Source organism: Anomaloglossus baeobatrachus, chromosome 9, assembly GCF_048569485.1.
Source record: "Anomaloglossus baeobatrachus isolate aAnoBae1 chromosome 9, aAnoBae1.hap1, whole genome shotgun sequence".
Classification (NCBI taxonomy): domain Eukaryota; kingdom Metazoa; phylum Chordata; class Amphibia; order Anura; family Aromobatidae; genus Anomaloglossus; species Anomaloglossus baeobatrachus.
The window spans coordinates 108,594,978-108,616,164 of NC_134361.1; the positions used below are offsets into that span (position 1 = coordinate 108,594,978).

Below are 21,187 nucleotides of genomic sequence, written 5' to 3' on the forward strand. Positions count from 1 at the left end.
TTTTGTTTTAAATTATTTATTTAATGTAAAATAACAGCGTGGGGTGCCCTCTGTTTTGGATTACCAGCCAAGGTAAAGCTGTCAGCTGTGGTTTGCAGGCTGCAGCCGTCTGCTTTACCCTAGCTGGCTACAAAAGATATGGGGTACCTCACGTTGGTTTTTTTTTTAATTATTTATTGGCTAATTACAAGGCTAGGCACCCTTTAGTGCCACATAAAAGTCCCTAAAGGGTGCCAGCTTAGAATATGCAGGGGGGGTAGGACATTATATATGTCTTTCTCATCTATTATCTATCTATTCATCTATCCATCTTTCCCTCTATCCATTCTCTGTCTATCTATCTATTATCTATATTAGTTATTGCAGTTACAGCATAAAAAAAACGCAGGGACCAACCTGCGGAAAAACCGCATGCGTTTTTCCCGTGGTTTTGGTTTGGGTTTTTTTAGCACAGGTGCGGTAATCTTCAACTCTCAAAAGTTTCTCAAGAAATTATCTTGAAAAAAAAAAAAATCACTTTTCTAGTGCGCACATAGCCTAAGACTAAAGAATGGAATCCTGGGCAGCCTGAGGACAAGGAGAGGAGGAATGTGAGATTGTCCTGGAAGACATAGAGGGAAATGGAGATCTGGAAGAGGGGCTCGTGTGTGCCTGCTTTTTGGATCTAGTATGCGATCTGCCATGCTGTACAGAATTAAAGGGCGACTTATCCGTCCCAAGGAGCGGTTGGAGCACTGGAGCTAGTTAGGTTATGCAACTTAAGGCCAAAACCAGGGTTTGTGACACCTTGGTTAGGTCAGAGATGGACTGCGACAAAGTGGCAGCTCACTTAGGGGGAGGGGGTGTACTCACATTTTTGGCAGCGGGGGGTTCCTGTGGGGCCTGCATTGTGGTGGAACTGCAGCCAGGATAGAGATGCGATTTTGAAACTGGGCAGCTTTTTATTATGGGAAGAAAAGCAAAATGTAATATGAAGAAGGGAAGCAGCAGCTCTCCCTGGAGTTTGGCATAAGAAATTGGGGAGGAGGACCCTGCAGGGGACTGCTTGTGCACCGTAAGGACAAGCCTAAATTTGAACCTGGAGAAGAGATCCGGAGGAGACCAACGTTTGTAGTCAGAAAATATGGTGCCGAAGAGGGAAGCGAAGCTTGAAGAATCGAGCGGGAAGTATCCTCAGCTGTGGTTGGCTGGCTCCAAGAAGCAAGGTGCTAGGCTGGGTGAAAGGGGAAAAGCGATTGGACACAGAAAGCTGTGGGCGGAGCTGGGAAAATGCGTGAGTACAACGGGATGGCGGCAGGGTGTGGTCTGAGGAACTAGGCCACGGGGAGGACGGGGCCTAGATTCTTGACGAGGCTGACTGCGGAGCCGATAGGGACCGTCGAATTCGAACTGAAGACTGGTCACTCGGCCATCCTGATAGACTAGGAGGGGCTACAGGAGGGAAACTGAGAGGCTGAGGTGAGCAGCTAGCCGGGTAAGCTAGGGAAACCCCACTACCCATGTTGGAACCTCCACTGACCCTGTATAAATAGGAGGCGGGGTTATTGGTTCCTGTCCAGATGCAGTACCAGACAGTACAGTACAGAGTGGGAGACAGCTCCAGGGTCCCGGGAGAGGGTCTCTAAGGATGGATCCGTCTCCCCCGCCAGAGTCGTCTTGCTATGGTGGACAGTCAGGCTGGAGATGGGTGGCTGGGACCTTATAGGTGGCCGTACGGAGACATTCTTGATGAGTTAGGGGGTCAGGGTCCTCTTGCTGGACAGACCGGAGAGGTGCGATGTGGATCAGAGCACCAGGTTCTGCCTCTAAGAGGGGAAAGCCGAGTGAGCGGTTACACGGTTTCCTGTAGTCACAGATGACTCTGAAAGACAATGGGAAATGGTCACTAACACACAAGATTTAGGTGGAACTGAGTCTGAAAAAGGACCTGTATCTGCTGCCTACTGACACTGAGCCAACACTATGGGTGGGTGTACCCTGCTGAGGTGGGGGCAGGGTATCTTTTGCCCCCTAGTGCCAGCAGCATACACCCACGGGTTTCCTGGGTCCACAATGAACCGATAAATGAACGTGGTATCAAAGCTGGTCTCTAATTCAGGCCCCACAGAATAATTCCTCAGTCTGACCACATTGCCCAGGCCACCGCGGACCCTGCAACAGGAGGCCGCCCCGCAGATCCCGCCCCTGCGGCCCCATCACGTGTCTATCGGTGGCCCCGCCCACAAGATGCGCCTGAGCTCAGTGAGAAGGCAGCATCCAGGGCGGACCGGGAAGTGGCGCCGTGTGTGAACTGACATGTCTAGCAGTTGCTATCATCAGCATAGTCTGTGGTTCCCCGCGGTGGCCATGTTGGCCTTCATTGTTTTACCATGGCAGCTGCGCTACCTCCACAATGCACTGCGCCTGCGCTCCAGGCTCTAGCGCAGCTATTGATAGGGCACCGCCCGACAAATCTGTTGGTTCCTGTCACCATGGTGACCGCCCAAGGTTTCTCAGCCAATCAGCGCGTTTAATGGGCGAGGCTTAGATTTGTACGTCCTCGTAGTAATAAAGCTTGTTGACGCAGAGCACGCACAGCTTCCAAGATGGCGACGGCCAACGAAGGCGGCGGTGTGGCCGCTATAAAGAAGGGGCACCTGAGCATCCCCGAGGCCGTGTTTGTGGTAGGACGGGAGTCTGCGTCCGTGCAGCGGGCGGGGGACCGGGGGCTGTGCTGCCTTCAGAGGCGGCCGCATCCTGTATGGCAGGGCTGTGGCTGCTCCGCCCTGGACGGCACGTGTGGCCCCTGTGGTGCTGCGCTCCGCCGTGTAATGAAGCCCCTTTACCCGCACGGCATCACCGGGCGCCTGTGTGATCGCTGAGGGCCGGGCACACGGCGCTGACCTGGTCCATGAGCACCGCCCCGACCTCCCGGCATCCAGGGCTCTTGTTCTAATTATCTGGTGTGGTATCATCATTGCATCTATAATGCTGTGCTGCCCCTGGGGCTTGGCGCAGGGGAGGGGGGGGCTGACGTCCGTGGGGGTTGGTGCAGGGGAGCTGACGTCCGTGGGGGTTGGCGCAGGGGAGCTGACGTCCGTGGGGGTTGGCGCAGGGGAGCTGACGTCCGTGGGGGTTGGCGCAGGGGAGCTGACGTCCGTGGGGGTTGGCGCAGGGGAGCTGACGTCCGTGGGGGTTGGCGCAGGGGAGCTGACGTCCGTGGGGGTTGGCGCAGGGGAGCTGACGTCCGTGGGGGTTGGCGCAGGGGAGCTGACGTCCGTGGGGGTTGGCGCAGGGGAGCTGACGTCCGTGGGGGTTGGCGCAGGGGAGCTGACGTCCGTGGGGGTTGGCGCAGGGGAGCTGACGTCCGTGGGGGTTGGCGCAGGGGAGCTGACGTCCGTGGGGGTTGGCGCAGGGGAGCTGACGTCCGTGGGGGTTGGCGCAGGGGAGCTGACGTCCGTGGGGGTTGGCGCAGGGGAGGGGGGTAACGTCCGTGGGGGTTGGCGGAGGGGGGGGGGCTGACGTCCGTGGGGGTTGGCGGAGGGGGGGGGGCTGACGTCCGTGGGGGTTGGCGGAGGGGGGGGGGCTGACGTCCGTGGGGGTTGGCGGAGGGGGGGGGCTGACGTCCGTGGGGGTTGGCGCAGGGGGGGGGGGCTGACGTCCGTGGGGGTTGGCGCAGGGGGGGGGGCTGACGTCCGTGGGGGTTGGCGCAGGGGGGGGGGCTGACGTCCGTGGGGGTTGGCGCAGGGGGGGGGGCTGACGTCCGTGGGGGTTGGCGCAGGGGGGGGGGGCTGACGTCCGTGGGGGTTGGCGCAGGGGGGGGGGCTGACGTCCGTGGGGGTTGGCGCAGGGGGGGGGCTGACGTCCGTGGGGGTTGGCGGAGGGGGGGGGGGCTGACGTCCGTGGGGGTTGGCGGAGGGGGGGGGGCTGACGTCCGTGGGGGTTGGCGGAGGGGGGGGGCTGACGTCTGTGGGGGTTGGCGGAGGGGGGGGGCTGACGTCCGTGGGGGTTGGCGGAGGGGAGGGGGGGGTGACGTCCGTGGGGGTTGGCGGAGGGGGAGGGGGGGTGACGTCCGTGGGGGTTGGCGCAGGGGAGGGGGGGGTGACGTCCGTGGGGGTTGGCGCAGGGGAGGGGGGGGTGACGTCCGTGGGGGTTGGCGTGGAAAGAAATGTCAGTGGGAGTCAGTGTGATGTTATTCTAGACTGGCTAATACAAATAGCCACCGATGCTTTCAGGCACCGATCAGTTTTCCCATCCAGGGACCACAGATCATTTGTGGCCACTTAGACCAGGTCCTTCAATTAGATTCACATCAACCCTACTCCTGTGTGGCTGGAGCTCCGGTGACTGCTGCATTAATTGCTACAGGGTTGGTGGTCGGAGACCTTCTCATTATGAGAGGTTCCGGCAATTATAGATTTATTCTATAGCATTATCCTGTAGTGATCTGAGAATATTGGGGTGAACAGAGCAGGGTTGTGTCCTGTGTGGGGTGCCAGGCCGATCAGAGAAGATCCATGGAAATAACGCCAGGGCTGTGCTCCCTTCTGATGGCGTGTATGCAGTGATGCCCTCTTACTGAGCGATCAAAACAATCGCCTGAAAAGCTAGCCAATGGTGTTCACTTCAGACAGGTTACCCTTATTGGGAAAATGACACATGCCCCCCCCCCTTTTTTTTTATATATTTTTTTTTTTTTATTGTAACAGACTTTAGTTGAAATATATAATTCGTATTTTTCGAATTACAAGACGCACCGGACATAAGACGCATCCTGGTTTTAGAGGAGGGAAATTAAAATTTTAAGAAAAAAATGTGGTCATGACACACTGTTATGGGGCGAGGATCTGCTGCTGACACTGTTATGGGGGTAATGTCCCCAAATTCTCTACTAAGGTACCCCATCCTGGTAATGATCCTCCTGCCTTGTATATAATCCCCATCCTGGTATGTGCTCCCATCCTGGTATATGGCCCACATCCTGTGGCACACATAAAAACATAAACGTTTATACTCGCCTTTCCTCCATGCAGCGTTGCTCGTCTTTCTGTCTATGCCAGCAGCAGCGCCACTGACCTCTGTGGGCCGTGAGCACAGGGGTGACGTCATCGCTGTGCTCAGTGCTCTCCACACACATCAGCAGGCAGACAGGAGGTCATCGCGATGCTGCACGGATCGGAGTATACGTATTCACTGCTCCCCCGCACTGATGATGATGCATGGGGCGCAGTGAATACAGCCACACAAGTTCACTCGAGGCTGTAGGAGCCAGAGATGATCACGTGGGCCGGCTGTTAATTATGTGCGCACCCCCTGCCCATCATCCTGCCCACCTCTGAGCGCCGGCTTCTGGGCAGAGAGATGAGCGTCAGGATACAGTGCATATGAAATGAGGCTAATGAGCGGGCCCATGTGGTCACGGTAGGCGCTGATACAGCCTGCTCATGCCTCTGATGACCCGCTCCACCACCACTGCACCCCTGTTCCCAGCAGCCATCAGACTATAACACGCACCCCCTACCATTCCCCCAAAATTTTGGAGAAAGTGTCTTATAGTCCGAAAAATACGGTATATTCTTATTATCAATACGGGCAGAAAAAAAATAGTAATTTCTTTTGGAACATAAAAAAAATATAAAGAAATGTAAAATATAAAGAAATGGTTGCAGTGGTTAAATGTTTCTTTAAAGCACCATTTCAGCTTTTTTTTTTTTTTTTTTTTTTTTTTTTTTTTGTGGCATCACTCCAGTCATTCCTCACCATCTTGTGCCCGTAACTTCTGATTGGCGAGAGGTCAGAAGTAACTGCACAAGCTGTCAATACAGCTGAGAGGCCAGAACAAGGCTCCCCTAGACTTGTATTGAGATGTGACCTTTGGTGCGCTCCATAAAACGCTAGAACTGCCGGGAGGTCACAAAGTGCCGGAGACACAGGAGCAATGCCAATAGAAGATGAAGACTCCAGAAGGTGAGTGTAACAGTGGCAGGGCACTTGCATTTGGGCTAGGGCCACACGGGCGAATAGTATCTGATGCGCCATGCTAATGACCCTTGGCACTCACTCTGCTGTGTGCCATGCAACTGTGATCCAATCCACAGCTGTGGAGGAGAGGGAGGGATTAATCTCCCCATCTCTTCCGTTGTCAGCCTGTGCTTATATCGCACTGCGTTTGGATGTTTCACACGCACCCATAGACTTGTATGGGTGCGAGTGATGAGACTCGCAGACAACTGCAATATGCTGTGATTGTTTTCTCGTTCCGATTAGGGCTCAGAAAATAAATCGCAGATGGGAACTGCCCCATAGAGTAAGGGGTACTTTACACGCTGCAACATCGCTAGCATTTGCTGGCGATGTCGAGCGCGATTGCACCCGCCCCCGTCGTATGGCCGATATGTGGTGATCGCTGCCGTAGCAAACATTATTGCTGCGGCAGCGTCACACGCACATACCTGCTCTGCGACGTCGCTGTGACCGGCGACCCGCCTCCTTCCTAAGAGGGCGGTTTGTTCAGCATCACAGCGACGTCACAGCAGCGTCACTGAACCGCCGCCCAATAGAAAAGGAGGGGAGGAGATGTTCGGCCGGAACATGCCGCCCACCTCTTTCCTTGCTTCCTCCTTTTCCGGTGGACAGAGGTAAGGTGATGGTTGTCGCTCCTGCAGTGTCACACACAGTGATATGTGGTGCCGCAGAAGCGACGAACCACATCGCTACTGAGCAGAAAATGATATTTTGTCTTAAAACGACCTCTCCATGACCACCGATTTTTTTTTTTTTTTTTTTTTTTTTTTTTTCCCCCTCTCCCCCCCCCCCCCCCCCATCCTCTTTTGCGATTGTTTACGGTCGCTCAGAGGAGTCACACGCTGAGATCTCGCTAACGAGGCCGGATGTGCGTCACAACCACCTGACGATATCTCCTTAGCGATATTGCAGTGTAAAGCATCCTTAACATTAACCAAAGTGAAATGCTATAATTATTTATTTTATTTTTAAATCGCCTGCCACCCGTCCGCTTTTACTTGCCTTGTGTCCTACCCTTAAAGCAGCACTCCAGCTGTGAAATAAAACCAAATGCTGGAGTGGTACTTTTATTGTGAACAAAACCGTCTCTAAATGAGGGGCTCTGTGATCTCCTCTGTCTACTAACCCACCTGATGATCCGTGGCAGGAGACGTGGTATGGTATTAGATGGGTGACTATCCTGTATCTGGCTAGGCTGAGTTTACAGGTATTCCTGATCCAGTGTCCCTTCACCCTGACATTTGTACACCCCCACAGTACAGATAGTCAGGGGTTCTCCTAATAGGAAAAAACACCTTTTTAAATAAGAGAATTCACAGCCTCTGCTGTATTTTATTAGTTGTCATTTATTGAAGGAAATGGTTTAGTGGAGTGTTGGCTGCAGCGCTTTACCACTGTTAACACTATTTTTATATTCCTACAGGAAGATGTGGAATCCTTCATGAAGAAAGCTGGAAATGAGACGGCTGATGTGGTGCTCAAGAGGCTAGACGAGCAGTACCAGAAATATAAGTTTATGGAATTAAACCTCAGTCAGAAGAAGCGGAGGTGACTGCTCACGTGATGCTCCGACATCTTGTATCAATCTATCACACAGAATATGACCCTTTTTAATTTTTTTTTTTTCTTTAGGCTGAAAAACCAAATCCCAGAAATTAAACAGACTTTAGAAATTTTAAAGCACATGCAGAAGAAAAAGGTAAGGGGTCATTACTTGTTTTGTGAGTTCTGCTGAATTCCTTTGTCTGTTTCTTGTATAATTCCAAATTCATAAGAGTCGGCTCTTATTAGGAGCTGGTAACTGAGTCCGGCTTGTAGGGTGTTTTTTTTTTTTTTTCTCTTGTACAACCCCTCTGAAACAATGAGTGCCGTAAGCTAAGCCCAGTTGTCTTACACAGCCTCTTGGGCAGCGCTTGTGGCCCTATTAGCACTACTGGGGTAGACTGGCAATAGCTGGAGGAATTTAATCTGCCAACACATCCTTCTCTGGGACTGAGTGGTGGCCGGCAAGTCTTATCTCCATTTGCTTTTAATGGTTTATTCACATGGTCAAATGTATACCCAATATTTTAAAGGGCCATACACACTATATGGGGACACTGCAATCGCTATAGGCTTGTCACTTCCAGAGTAATTTCATTCGGCTTCTGTTAATTCTCTTCTTTTAAGAAGCCGAACACATCTAGTCGGCACGTGACTGCCAGTGTGCAGATTACATACCTACAGTCCTGTGACCTCCCTCGCAGCAGGAACACCAGGGAATCGTCACTCCGTGTGCACCACACACTGGCACAATTTGCCAGTCTTTAGTCAGTGAATGCAAACTTTTGTTCCAAGGCCAGACAACCCCTTTTAATATTTCCACATGGGGCATCCATATTATTGGCCGTACCAGTGCTGTTAATACAGGGAGATGTGCTGCCAACAACCATGAATGAAGAACCACACGATCCACATCTTGTAATCGTATCCGGATAGCATCCTAAATATCAATTAAACCACTTGCATCCCCACAGGAATACTAATAAATCCATAAAAATTCCATTTTATTAGATACTTTAATAAAAAACATAATGACAACAATAATGGGCATAGTAGGGATAAAGGCTGCAAAATTTAACCCTCCAGAATTGGAAAAAGGGTGGGTGGGACAACAAAGCAGCCTATAGTATAGGCAATGGTAACCATACACGGCACCTATAAATATAGGTCCTGTATTATTCTTATTCCCTATATATAGTATGCAATTTAGTACTTCACTCATAAATTTACATATCATTAGGTCATAGTAACAGTACATAATAGTTCCACAGGGATCAAAGATGAAGGGGTTTCTAATATAGAGTAAATACAGAATAACGCTGAGAAGAAAATCCCCCGATCTCTGTGATGACATGTGGATCATATAAAGTTTCCACATTCAGTGTAGCAATCCACTATAATACATGGCAGAGTAGCCCGATTGCCAGCTTGATCCAAATAAGTCACTGACACTAATCTAAGTAAAGATGGTATATAATAATTATATAGTATAACCAAAGCACAAACCTGACTAGTAGACTGCTGAGTCCTGCATCCCACCACCTCTCAACGCGTTTCACCTGGGCTTCATCAGGAGGCAACAATGAATACAGCCTAATTTATTTCTTTTCGTGTGCCCATATTTACAATAATTTTTGTATCAGTTTCTCATATTTAAAAAAAAAAAAAAAAAAAAAGACAAATGTCCATAGACATGTGTGATAAAAATATATACCTTTTTTAATATATAGAACACACATTTTTGTTCTTTAAATCACACATTTTTGTTCTTTAAATCAGTGGAAAAACAGAGCAGAATGGGGCCTATACAGCCGGCATAACAGATCCAATCGTCTGGCTGATATGCCTTCTGCTCGCTTGACAGCTGAGCGCCAATTATTAGTTTGTGAAAACAATTTGTCTTAAATATCTTAAATGGTTCAAGAACTTTTACAAAAGAGGAATAACAGGATTGTGTATGTATTTATTCCACAGGGTACTACTGAACCAATGGAAACAAGGTTTTTGCTGGTGGATAATCTGTATTGTAAAGCGTCAGTGCCACCAACAGACAAAGTCTGCTTGTGGCTGGGGGTGAGTGTAATAATATAAATATATTAATGCAAAGTGGAGGGCTTTATATCATAGCGTAATTTAGTTTAATGCAATGACAAGCTGTATGTTTTAATGCAAATCTTTCACCAGGTCTTAGCTACCTAATTTGATTTGAGAGTTGGAGATACTGATTCCAGCGATATGTCACTTACTGGGTTGCTTGCTGTAGTTTTTATAGTTCTCTCCGCTGCAGATCTAGCAGCAGGTGGTGTTGGTGGTGTTTGTTGTGTTTTTGTTTTTTTTTTTTATTTTGTTTTTTTTTTTTTTTTCGAATGCTGAGCTCTGTATAACAACGCTTTCACTACTGATTGGCTACTTCCTATGTGACATTCCTGGCGTCTGGGTCTCTATCTCTACATTATGCTGCTCTCAGATTAGGTGGCAAAGCTGGTAGCAGATTCACCTGAAAGGGAACCTGTTAAATAGATCCTTGCTGCTCTAGCCACAGGCAGCATGAAACAGTCTGCTCTGTAATTGCAGCTAGGGCTGCTTTTAAAACGCTGCAGCAGTTCAGAGAGTATTTACTTTGGAAGAGAGACAAAAGGGAGAGACTTGACAAGTCTGACGTTTTCCCAGTCATCTCCCCTGCCCCGCTCAATTTGCATGACAGATCTCTCCACTGTGTGTGGTAAGAGACCTGTTAAAGAAAGCCTGTCACCAGGTTTATCCCTTATGAGCTGTGGTCACCACCACTGAGCCCTTGCATACAGAATTCCAGAATGTTGTATGTTAGGCGGGCTTTGCACGTTGCGACATCACAAGCCGATGCTGCGATGTCGCACATGATAGTCCCCGCCCCCGTCGCAGGTACGATATCGTGTGATAGCTGGCGTAGTGAAAATCATCGCTACGCCAGCTTCACATGTACTCACCTGCCCTGCGACCGTCGCTCTGGCCAGCGACCCGCCTCCTTCCTAAGGGTGCGGCGTCATAGCGACGGCAGGCGGCCAATAGCGGCGGAGATTAGCAGGATGTAAACATCCCGCCCACCTCCTTCCTTCCGCATTGTGGCCGGAGGCAGGTAAGGAGATGTTCCTTGCTCCTGCGGCTTCTCACACAGCGATGTGTGCTGCCGCAGGAGCGAGGAACAACATCGTACCTGTCGCAGCACCGGCATTATGGAAATGTCGGAGCCTGTACCGATGATACGATAACGACGCTTTTGCGCTAATCGTTAATCGTATCATCTAGGATTTACACACTACGACATCGCAAGTGACGCCGGATGTGCGTCCCTTTCGATTTGACCCCACCGACATCGCACCAGCGATGTCGTTGTGTGCAAAGCCGCCCTTAGTGCCCAAGCCGCTCTGCAGAATGTAAATCATCTTTATAATACTGACCTTGGGGCAATCTGATTTCATGAGCGTCACTGCTATCGGTCCAGCACCTCCATCTTTTGCAATAGCCACCCTCATTCTCAGCCCGTGTAGATGACGTGTACTACATCATCCACACAGAGGCCTCCATTGCACTCCAGCGCATGCGCACTTTCATCTGTCCGGCTAAGGGCTCATAAAGTTTTATAATGTACGGACAGTCTTTGACCTTTCCTCGTGGCTTTGCATTACAGTACTTTGCTCTGTCCTCAGCAGGGCAGAGAGAAGTGCGCATGCGCAGGAGCCTGTGTGTGGATGACATAGAACGCATCATCCACACTGGGCTGGGAAAGAGGACCGCGATCGCACAAGATAAAGGAGGCACCAGACAAGACCAGCAGCACCCATCAGAGGGAACTGGCCCCCTCCCAGGTGAGTATAATAAAAGCTGCTTTTTTTGGGGGGGTTTTTGCGTTCTACAGAGCGGCCAGTGCGCTTATATACACTATTCTAGAATGTCTGTGTCGTCTGTGTGTGTGTGTGTGTGTGTGTATATATAATATTTATAAATGATTTTTTTTTTCCTCAAACACAATGACTTTCTGTGCAACTTCTCCTCTTCAACTTTTGCAGATAGAACTGAGCACACAACTTTTGGTTTTATTTTTGAGTGTCTAATAAGAGGAACCCAACATTGCTGCCTTGTTTCCTGTGGTTACATTTCTCTGGATGTTTCGGCCTTCATAAGGACCCTTGTTAGTCATCTAGACAGGGTGTCCGTTAACTGTTATCTTTACCTTTTTAAGATTGATGGCTTATTGGGATAGGCCATCATTGTGTGAGTGGGAGAGGTCTTTACCTCAGTCCCTACCTGTATATAGAACAAAGGGACTACAGTACTCGCTGTTCACTATCCAATATGGTTCATGCAGGTCACGCCTATTAACATGCTACCCGCATACATGGGTGGTCTGATGTCAGTACTGCTGTAAAGGACCTAGACACAGGTCTTCAAAACAGAAAATTCAGGTGCCAAGGTTTTTAATGGCGTTGGTATTTTGATGGTGCTGCACTTAATTATTTATTTTTTTTCTTCCCATTTACGCCGTGTATTGATATAAGATATTAATTTGATTTTATATTTTGATCAGACATTTCTAAACTGGGCAATACCAAATGTGTATTTTTGTTTTTATTTTCAATGGGGTGAAAGGAGGGTGGTTCCGGTGGTGGTTCGGGTTCCTCCTACTTTTATTTTCTTTGTCGCTCCATTGGGAGACCCAGACAATTGGGTGTATAGCTTCTGCCACCGGAGGCCACACAAAGTATTACACTTTAAAAAGTGTAACCCCTCCCCTCTGCCTATACACCCTCCCGTGCATCACGGGCTCCTCAGTTTTATGCTTTGTGTGGAAGGAGGCACACATCCACTCATCTTCTCATTTTAGTTATATCGGTTGGAAGAAAAGTGGGCCCCCACGGGGCCCCCGGCATGTTCCCTTCTCACCCCACTTTGTCGGCGGTGCTGTTAAGGTTGAGGTACCCATTGTGGGTACAAAGGCAGGAGCCTCATGCCGTCTCCTTCACCATCCCTTAGCGGCTCTGGGAGAAGTGGGATCCTGAGCGGTCATCCAGTCACTGGGACCGTGCTCCCTCCGCAGCCCCTGGGGGAATCTGTCGGACAGGAGTTTGTTTATCCTCAGGGACCGGGCCCTGCATCACTAAGGTACTCTGTACCCCCAGGGGGGATGTGCATGGAGCGCCTACATCCCGGACGCTGCAGCAGCTGCTTATTTGTGACAGCCGGCGGACTTCCGCGCCGACCGCGCCTGTTTGTCGGCCGCGGTATTAAATTTAGTCCCCGGCTTCAATTGCGGCCTAGTAGCAAAACTCCCGCCCCCGGACCTGTCCATCAGGGATAAGGGCGGGACTGCCGACCTGACGTCGGCTGTGAGGGCCAGGGCATCCTGTATGTTCCTCCCCCCCCTCACTGATCACTGTGGGGACTCCAGATTCCCGCACTTTTCTAACGCCGCCCCCGGCTTCTCTCCTCCCCTGAGAGCTCCGGCAGCCATTTCTTTGGCATTCTGCCTGTGGAAGATTTCCTGGAAAGAGCTCTGCAACGCTGGGAGACCTAAGGCAGGGAATCTGGAGTGGAGAACACACACTCCGCTTTTTAGCGGTCGGTAAGCCACACCGGTCACCCGGTGCTGGTCCCCTTAGGGTGCCGGAATAGATACTATATATGTTTATATACTTCTGTTCGGTCGGGCTGTATACTCTCCCCATATACCCTCAGTGATCTCTCTCCTAGGAGACAACAGCATGTCGTCCACAAGGAGCAAGGGGGCCAAGACACAGGGTTATTTTGCGACCTGTACCTCTTGTGCGGCTAAGTTACCTGCAGGTTCCACCTACCCTCACTGTGAGCAATGCTCAACCCCTGTTTTGCTTCCACAACCAGAGCCTCGGTCACTAGTGGGCCCCTCGGCTCAGGTAGAATCCGTTGCTCCCCCTGTACAGGCGGCAGGGACAGAGTTTGCAGTTTTTGCTGAGAAACTCTGAGTCACTCTCACATTCCATGGCTCAGTCTATGGACAAATGGTCTGCCAAGCTGCTTGAAGCTTTGCAGTCCAGACCGGTCCCTACACAGGCCCCGGGCCCTGTTGGATCTTCACCCCCAGGCTCCTCTCTGCCCGCGCCGCAGCACGTTCCCAGGGGGGGCCCTAGGTCTCATGTGGAGGACTCCGGCCCGGACCACAGTCCCAGACCGGCTAAGCGGGCACGCTGGGAATCTTCCCCGACTTCTTCACGCTGCTCAGGTTCCCAGCGTGAGGACTCTCTGGAGGACGAGGCGGACGTCGCAGCTCAGGGCTCTGACACTGACGTTGCCCTCAATCTTAATACACCTGACGGGGACGCCATAGTAAATGATCTTATCTCGTCCATCAACCAGGTGTTAGATATCTCTCCCCCACTGCCACCTGTAGAGGAGTCAACTTCTCAGCAGGAGAAACACCAGTTTCGGTTCCCTAAACGTACACGGAGTGCGTTTTTCAATCACTAACTTCAGAGATGCTGTCCAGAAGCCCAGAGCGGTTCCGGACAAGCGCTTTACTAAGCGCCTTACTGACACACGTTACCCCTTCCCTTCTGACGTTGTCAAGGGTTGGGCTCAATGTCCCAAGATGGATCCCCCAGTCTCTAGATTGGCAGCTAGATCTGTGGTATCGGTTGCAGATGGATCATCGCTAAAGGATGCCACTGACAGGCAGATAGAGCTCCTGATGAAATCCATCTATGAAGCCACGGGCGCGTCTTTTGCCCCGGCCTTTGCAGCCGTGTGGGCACTACAAGCTATCTCAGCTTGTCTGGCTGAGATTAATGCGGTTACACGTAATTCTGCTCCGCAGGTTACGTCTTTGACTTCCCAGGCGTCAGGTTTTTTTCTTCCTACGCCATGAACGCAGTTTTAGACTTTGCTAGCCGTACAGCGGTGGCATCCGCTAACTCTGTGGCAGTCTGCAGGGCCATGTGGCTGCGCGAATGGAAGGCAGACTCGGCTTCCAAGAGGTTCTTAACCGGTTTGCCGTTTGCTGGCGACCGATTGTTTGGCGAACGATTGGATGAGATTATTAAGGAATCTAAGGACTCCTCCTTGCCCCAGTCTAAGCCAAAGAGACCTCAGCAACGACAGATACAACCGAGGTTTCGGTCCTTTCGTCCCTCCGCCAAGCCACAATCCTCTTTGTCCAGCAGGCCGGAGAAAGGCCAGAGGAACTCCTATGCGTGGCGGGCTAAGTCACGCCCCCAAAAGGCCGCAGGAGGCACTGCTTCCAAGGCGGCCTCCTCATGACTCTCGGCATCCCCGAACCGCATCCTCGGTCGGTGGCAGGCTCTCCCGCTTTTGCGACGCCTGGTGGCCACATGTTCAAGACCGATGGGTGAGAGACGTTCTGTCTCACGGTTACAGGATAGAGTTCAGCTCTCGTCCTCCGACTCGTTTCTTCAGAACATCTCCGCCCCCCCGAGCGAGCCGATGCTCTTTTTCAGGCGGTGAACGCTCTGAAAACAGAGGGAGTTGTGATCCCTGTTTCCCCCCCCCCCCAGGAACATGGTCGCGGCTTTTACTCCAACTTGTTTGTGGTGCCAAAGAAGGACTGCTCGTTCCGTCCCGTTCTGGACCTCAAACTACTCAACAGACATGTGAGCACCAGACGGTTTCGGATGGAATCTCTCCGCTCTGTCATCGCTTCAATGTCACAAGGAGACTTCCTAGCATCGATCGACATCAAGGATGCTTATCTCCATGTGCCGATCGCACCCGAACATCAACGCTTTTTGCGCTTCGCCATCAGGGACGAACACCTTCAGTTCGTGGCATTGCCTTTCGGCCTGGCAACAGCCCCACGGGTGTTCACCAAGGTCATGGCATCTGTTGTGGCGGTCCTACACTCTCAGGGCCACTCGGCCTGGGGATGGAGTTTCATACTCAGTCAACGGTAGTCATGCTACCGCGGGACAAACGGCTTTCTCTGCAGGCAGGGGTGCAATCTCTTCTTCGGGGTCAGTCACACCCCTTGAGGTGCCTCATGCACTTCCTGGGGAAGATGGTGGCAGCGATGGAGGCAGTGCCGTTCGCGCAATTCCATCTGCGGCCACTCCAGTGGGAAATTCTCCGAAAATGGGACAGGAGGTCGACTTCACTCGACAGGAACGTCTTTCCCTTGCAACCAAGACGTCACTTCAGTGGTGGCTCCTTCCCAACTCTCTGTCGCAGGGGAAATCCTTCCTACCCCCCACCTGGGCTGTGGTCACGACGGACGCGAGCCTGTCAGGGTGGGGGGGGCGGTTTTTCTCCACCACAGGGCTCAGGGAACCTGGACTCCGAGAGTCATCCCTTCAGATCAATATTCTGGAGATAAGGGCAGTGTATCTAGCCCTATTGGCCTTTCATCGGTGGCTGGAGGGCAGGCAGATCCGAATCCAGTCGGACAACGCCACGGCCGTCGCTTACATCAACCACCAAGGCGGCGCTCGCAGTCGTCAAGCCTTCCAGGAAGTCCGACGAATTCTGCAGGGGTGGAAGCCACAGCCTCCACGATCTCCGCAGTGTACATCCCGGGCGTAGAAAACTGGGAAGCAGATTTTCTCAGCCGACAGGGCATGGACGCGGGGGAATGGTCTCTTCACCCAGACGTGTTTCGAGAGATCTGTCGCCGCTGGGGGATGCCGGACGTCGATCTCATGGCGTCACGGCACAACAACAAAGTCCCGGCATTCATGGCCCGGTCTCAAGATCACAGAGCTCTGGCGGCGGACGCATTAGTTCAGGATTGGTCACAGTTTCGACTTCCCTATGTGTTTCCTCCTCTGGCGATGCTCCCCAGAGTGTTGCGAAAAATCAGGTCCGACTGTCATCGCGCCATTCTCGTCGCTCCAGATTGGCCGAGGCGGTCGTGGTACCCTGATCTGTGGCATCTCACGGTGGGTCAACCGTGGGCGCTCCCAGACCGCCCAGACTTGCTGTCTCAAGGGCCGTTTTTCCATCTGAATTCGGCGGCCCTCAACCTGACTGTGTGGCCATTGAGTCCTGGCTCCTAGCGTCCTCAGGGTTATCTCAAGATGTCATTACCACTATGAGACAGGCCAGGAAACCAACGTCCGCCAAGATCTATCACAGGTCTTGGAGGATCTTCTTATCCTGGTGCTCTGACAAGGGTTTTACTCCCTGGCCCTTTGCCTTACCCACTTTTCTTTCATTCCTTCAATCCGGAATGGACAAGGGTTTGTCTCTCGGCTCTCTCAAGGGACAAGTATCGGCGCTTTCCGTATTTTTTCAAAAGCGTCTAGCCAGGCTTCCGCAGGTCCGCACATTCCTGCAGGGAGTTTGCCACATAGTCCCACCTTACAAGCGTCCGCTGGAACCCTGGGACCTCAATAGGGTGCTAAGGGCTCTTCAGAAGCCACCTTTCTAGCCGCTGCGGGAGGTCTCGTTATCACGTCTCTCGCATAAGGTGGCATTTCTAGTGGCAGTTACATCGCTCCGCAGAGTGTCGGAGCTGGCAGCGCTGCCATGCAAAGCCCCCTTCCTGGTTTTTCACCAGGATAAGGTGGTTCTACGTCCGGTCCCGGAATTTCTCCCTAAGGTGGTATCCCCCTTTTCATCTCAATCAGGATATCTCCTTACCTTCATTTTACCCTCATCCAGTTCACCAATGTGAAAAGGATTTGCACTCGTTAGATCTGGTGAGAGCTCTCCGGCTCTACGTGTCTCGCACGGCGCCCCTGCGCCGTTCAGATGCCCTCTTTGTCCTTGTCGCTGGCCAGCGTAAGGGTTCGCAGGCTTCCAAGTCAACCTTGGCTCGATGGATCAAGGAACCGATTCTTGAATCCTACCGTTCTTCTGGGCTTCCGCTTCCTTCAGGGTTGAAAGCCCATTCTACCAGAGCCGTGGGTGCGTCCTGGGCACTGCGGCACCGGGCTACGGCTCAGCAGGTGTGTCAGGCAGCTACCTGGTCTAGTCTGCACACTTTCACGAAACACTATCAGGTGCATGCCTATGCTTCGGCAGACGCCAGTCTAGGTAGGCGAGTCCTTCAGGCGGCTGTTGCCCACCTGTAAGAGGGGGTCGTTTTTCGGCTCTTTTTCTCGAGGTATTCTTTTACCCACCCAGGGACTGCTTTTGGACGTCCCAATTGTCTGGGTCTCCCAATGGAGCGACAAAGAAGGGAATTTTGTTTACTTACCGTAAATTCCTTTTCTTCTAGCTCCTATTGGGAGACCCAGCACCCGCCCCTGTTCCCTTCGGGCTGTTGTTCTTTTGTGTACACATGTTGTTCATGTTGAATTGTTCTTTTGGTTCATGGTTCAGTTCTCCGAACATTCTTCGGATTGAATTTACCTTAGACCAATTTATAAGTTTCCTCCTTCCTGCTTTTGCACCAAAACTGAGGAGCCTGTGATGCACGGGAGGGTGTATAGGCAGAGGGGAGGGGTTACACTTTTTAAAGTGTAATACTTTGTGTGGCCTCCGGAGGCAGAAGCTATACACCCAATTGTCTGGGTCTCCCAATAGGAGCTAGAAGAAAAGTAATTTACGGTAAGTAAACAAAATTCCCTTCTTTACCAGTCCCTTTAGGAGACTTGGCACTGCGATCTCTGTGCTGTACAGAGCAGGGCATCAGCGCACTCTGTATAGCAGAAATACTGACTTCCATGCAGGGGTTAATTAAATGTAGCTCTTGTAAAGTTTAATGCTTAATGTGTTGATTTTCTTATGAGGTATAACGTGCTTTGATTCCTAGGCCAATGTAATGCTTGAGTATGATATTGATGAAGCTCAGGCTTTACTAGAAAAGAATTTATCTGCAGCCACAAGAAGTCTTGAATCAACAGAAGAGGACCTAGACTTCTTACGGGACCAGTTCACCACCACCGAAGTCAGTATCCTTTTCAAGGTGTTGCCACGCATCGGTACTGGTTAAATGGGGGTGGGGGGGAAGCTGAGCTCAGTGATTGGCTGAAGTGGTGACGCGCCCTGTCGGAAGTGTCATCAATGCTTTAGCTAAAACACCGTTCTGAGAAGCATTGGAGGGGTGAGGTGGTGTTTGTCTGCCAGAAGGTGCAACTTTCACGCAGAAAATGCCTGCACAAAATCTGCAGCATGTGCACATAGCCTTACACGTGTGTCAGAGCGGAAAAGTAAAGCTGTATGTAACTGTGTAATGAGTCTTGCAAATTTTTAATTGCAATGAAAACCAAAACTTGCAACAAACAGCAAATTGGAGACTAACTGCGGACATTGTGGTAGCCTCTGTTTGCTACTAAATTTAAGCCATTGCCTTGTGGAGTTGGTTATGACAGCTGCAATTAGTGGGGTTATAGAGAATCTGATACATGCTGCTCATGGATTGGGCAGCTTGTATCAGATGTCGGGTTCCCTTTAATAGTCAAATTGTCTATAGCCTAATCTAGTCTACCAGGAAAGGATAGAGCACATGTATAAGGGAACAAACCTTTGTACTGCACTTTTTTCACAATGGACTCTGAGCATGAACTATCAGCAAAGCCATTTTCTTTGTATATAGTGTTGCTTTCCTGTTGTATTTGTCCTTAAAGGGAATCTGTCACCAGGCTTTTGCTCCCCCATCTGAGAGCAGCATAACTTGGAGACCGAGACCCTGATTCCAGCCAGGTGTCACTTACTGAGCTGTTTGCTGTCATTTTGATATAATTAATGTTCTCTCTGCTGCAGATCTAGCAGTTATACAGAGCTCATAAATACGATGGACTACCTGCAGTACGCCAAGTAGTCCTGTAATGATCTACTGCTGATTAATCAGTGATTTTTATCAAAACACTAAGCAGCTTAGTAAGTGACACATCACTGGAATCAGGATCTCTGCTCACACGTTATACAGCTCTCAGATTAGGTGGCAAAAACCTGGTGAGAGATTCCCTTTAAATCTAGATAGGAAAGCCAACGAGTCAGCAGCAGAAAACAAAAGATGTTACCGTATTTTCTGGCGTATAAGACTACTTTTAACTCGTGAAAAGATTTTTACAAGTCGGGTGTCATCTTATACGGCGGCGCATGGTGCTGTGAACCCATTGTTTAGTACTGCCCTCCTACCGATCAACTTCTTACACACAATAAACATTATTCTCACCTGTCCTCTGTTTCTGTGGTGCTGTCAGCTTCTTCCGGCAGACTGCAGGCCCATAGACTCCTCCGCGATAGCATCCTGTACACAGGGCTGCCGCCGCTGCAATCATGGCTTTACTGCAGTTGAATGCTTTTTGGTGCTGTAAAGCATTCAACTGCAGTAAAGTGATTACAGCGGCGACTGCCCTGTGTCCAAGAAGTGATCATGGAGGGGTCTTTTGGCCTTCAGCCTGCCAGAAGCACTTCTCCATGATCACATCTCCTACACGGGGCCGCTGCTGTCAGCGCTTTACTGCAGTTGAATGCTTTACGGCACCACAAAGCATTCAACTCCAGTAAAGCCATGACTGCAGATAGCAGCCCCGTGCATTGGACGCTATCACAGAGGGGTCTATGTGACTTGCGGTCTACAAGAAGCAGCTGAGGTCACCTCTGGAAAGGAGGACAGGTGAGAATGTTTGTCTGTAAACAACGGCATAATAGGGGACAACAAGTGGACCAGTAGGAGGGCATTACTAAACAATGGACTCATTACTACAAGGGGAGGACAAGGATGGGCACATTACTGAACAATGGGCACATTACTGCAGGGGACATCACTAAACAATGGGCACATTACTTGGGTCGCCTTATAATCTATTATATACAGTATATCCCAAACTTTATTTTAACTGGAAAGTTGAGGGCCGTCTTATACGCAGGAAAATATGGTAACTTTTTTTTTTTCCACATTAAAAAAAAAATATATATACTACCTAAAATGTTTGCACAGTACTATGTCTATGGATAGATGAATGGATGTGAAAATTGATTTGGATGGTCGTACCCCTCCTGACGTGTAAGCTAAGTGTTCAGTAAACCTTTGGAATCGCTGTTTCTTTAACCCACGTTTCAGATATGGCTAGGGTTTATAACTGGGATGTAAAACGGAGAAACAAGGACGGCGTCTCTAAAAGTAAAGCATAGCGGTGCCTCTTTTAAATATTTCCAGACACAGATTGTTTTAGATAAACTTTCAGTTTTCGTTTGGGCACTTGGAATGGACGTTTAGTTGTGGACCTGCCCTCTCTCTCTCCCTTTAAAGCAGGCACTTTTTTTTTTTTTTTTTTTTTTTTTCTTCTCTATTTATTCATATAGTCCCAATACATGCATGCCCCTTGCTCTATGGCGATCCCATAATGGAAGGAGAGGCGTTATCAGCTGCTCCTATGCCCTCCTAATGCGTAATAAAATGTACATAATCTGCAGAAAACTATCCACACGTCTTGTACACTGAACACTTGGAGAGTGCTAATAAATCCACTAAGTGCCATCTGGTTTGCTTGACTATAATTTTGTCACAACACGAGCCCTTTCATGTGATTTTTACTTTAATGTGATGTTACAAAACATTAAATTTGGATGTGGGAAGCAAACTCTTTTAAATAAATGTCCTAATGTGATTTGTTGGTGGCCGCCTGGGACAATCTAATTCTATTTGTTTCATGTTTTTCATCTTTTCTTTGATGTAATCTGTAAATGTCATGTTCACCAGCACAGAAATGATGCTGAAGTTTATGTA

At 50.2% G+C, this 21,187-nt stretch overlaps 1 protein-coding gene across 1 annotated transcript; it reads left to right on the plus strand.

The window, feature by feature from the left end:
- The first annotated feature begins 2,556 nt into the window (after positions 1-2,556).
- Positions 2,557-20,938, plus strand: VBP1 (VHL binding protein 1). The gene is made up of 6 exons (XM_075322705.1): positions 2,557-2,663; positions 7,427-7,551; positions 7,636-7,702; positions 9,520-9,618; positions 18,266-18,404; positions 20,522-20,938. The coding sequence occupies exons 1-6, from the start codon at positions 2,586-2,588 to the stop codon at positions 20,590-20,592; spliced, it is 579 nt and encodes a 192-aa protein (XP_075178820.1). The 5' UTR covers positions 2,557-2,585; the 3' UTR covers positions 20,593-20,938.
- Positions 20,939-21,187: the final 249 nt, after the last annotated feature.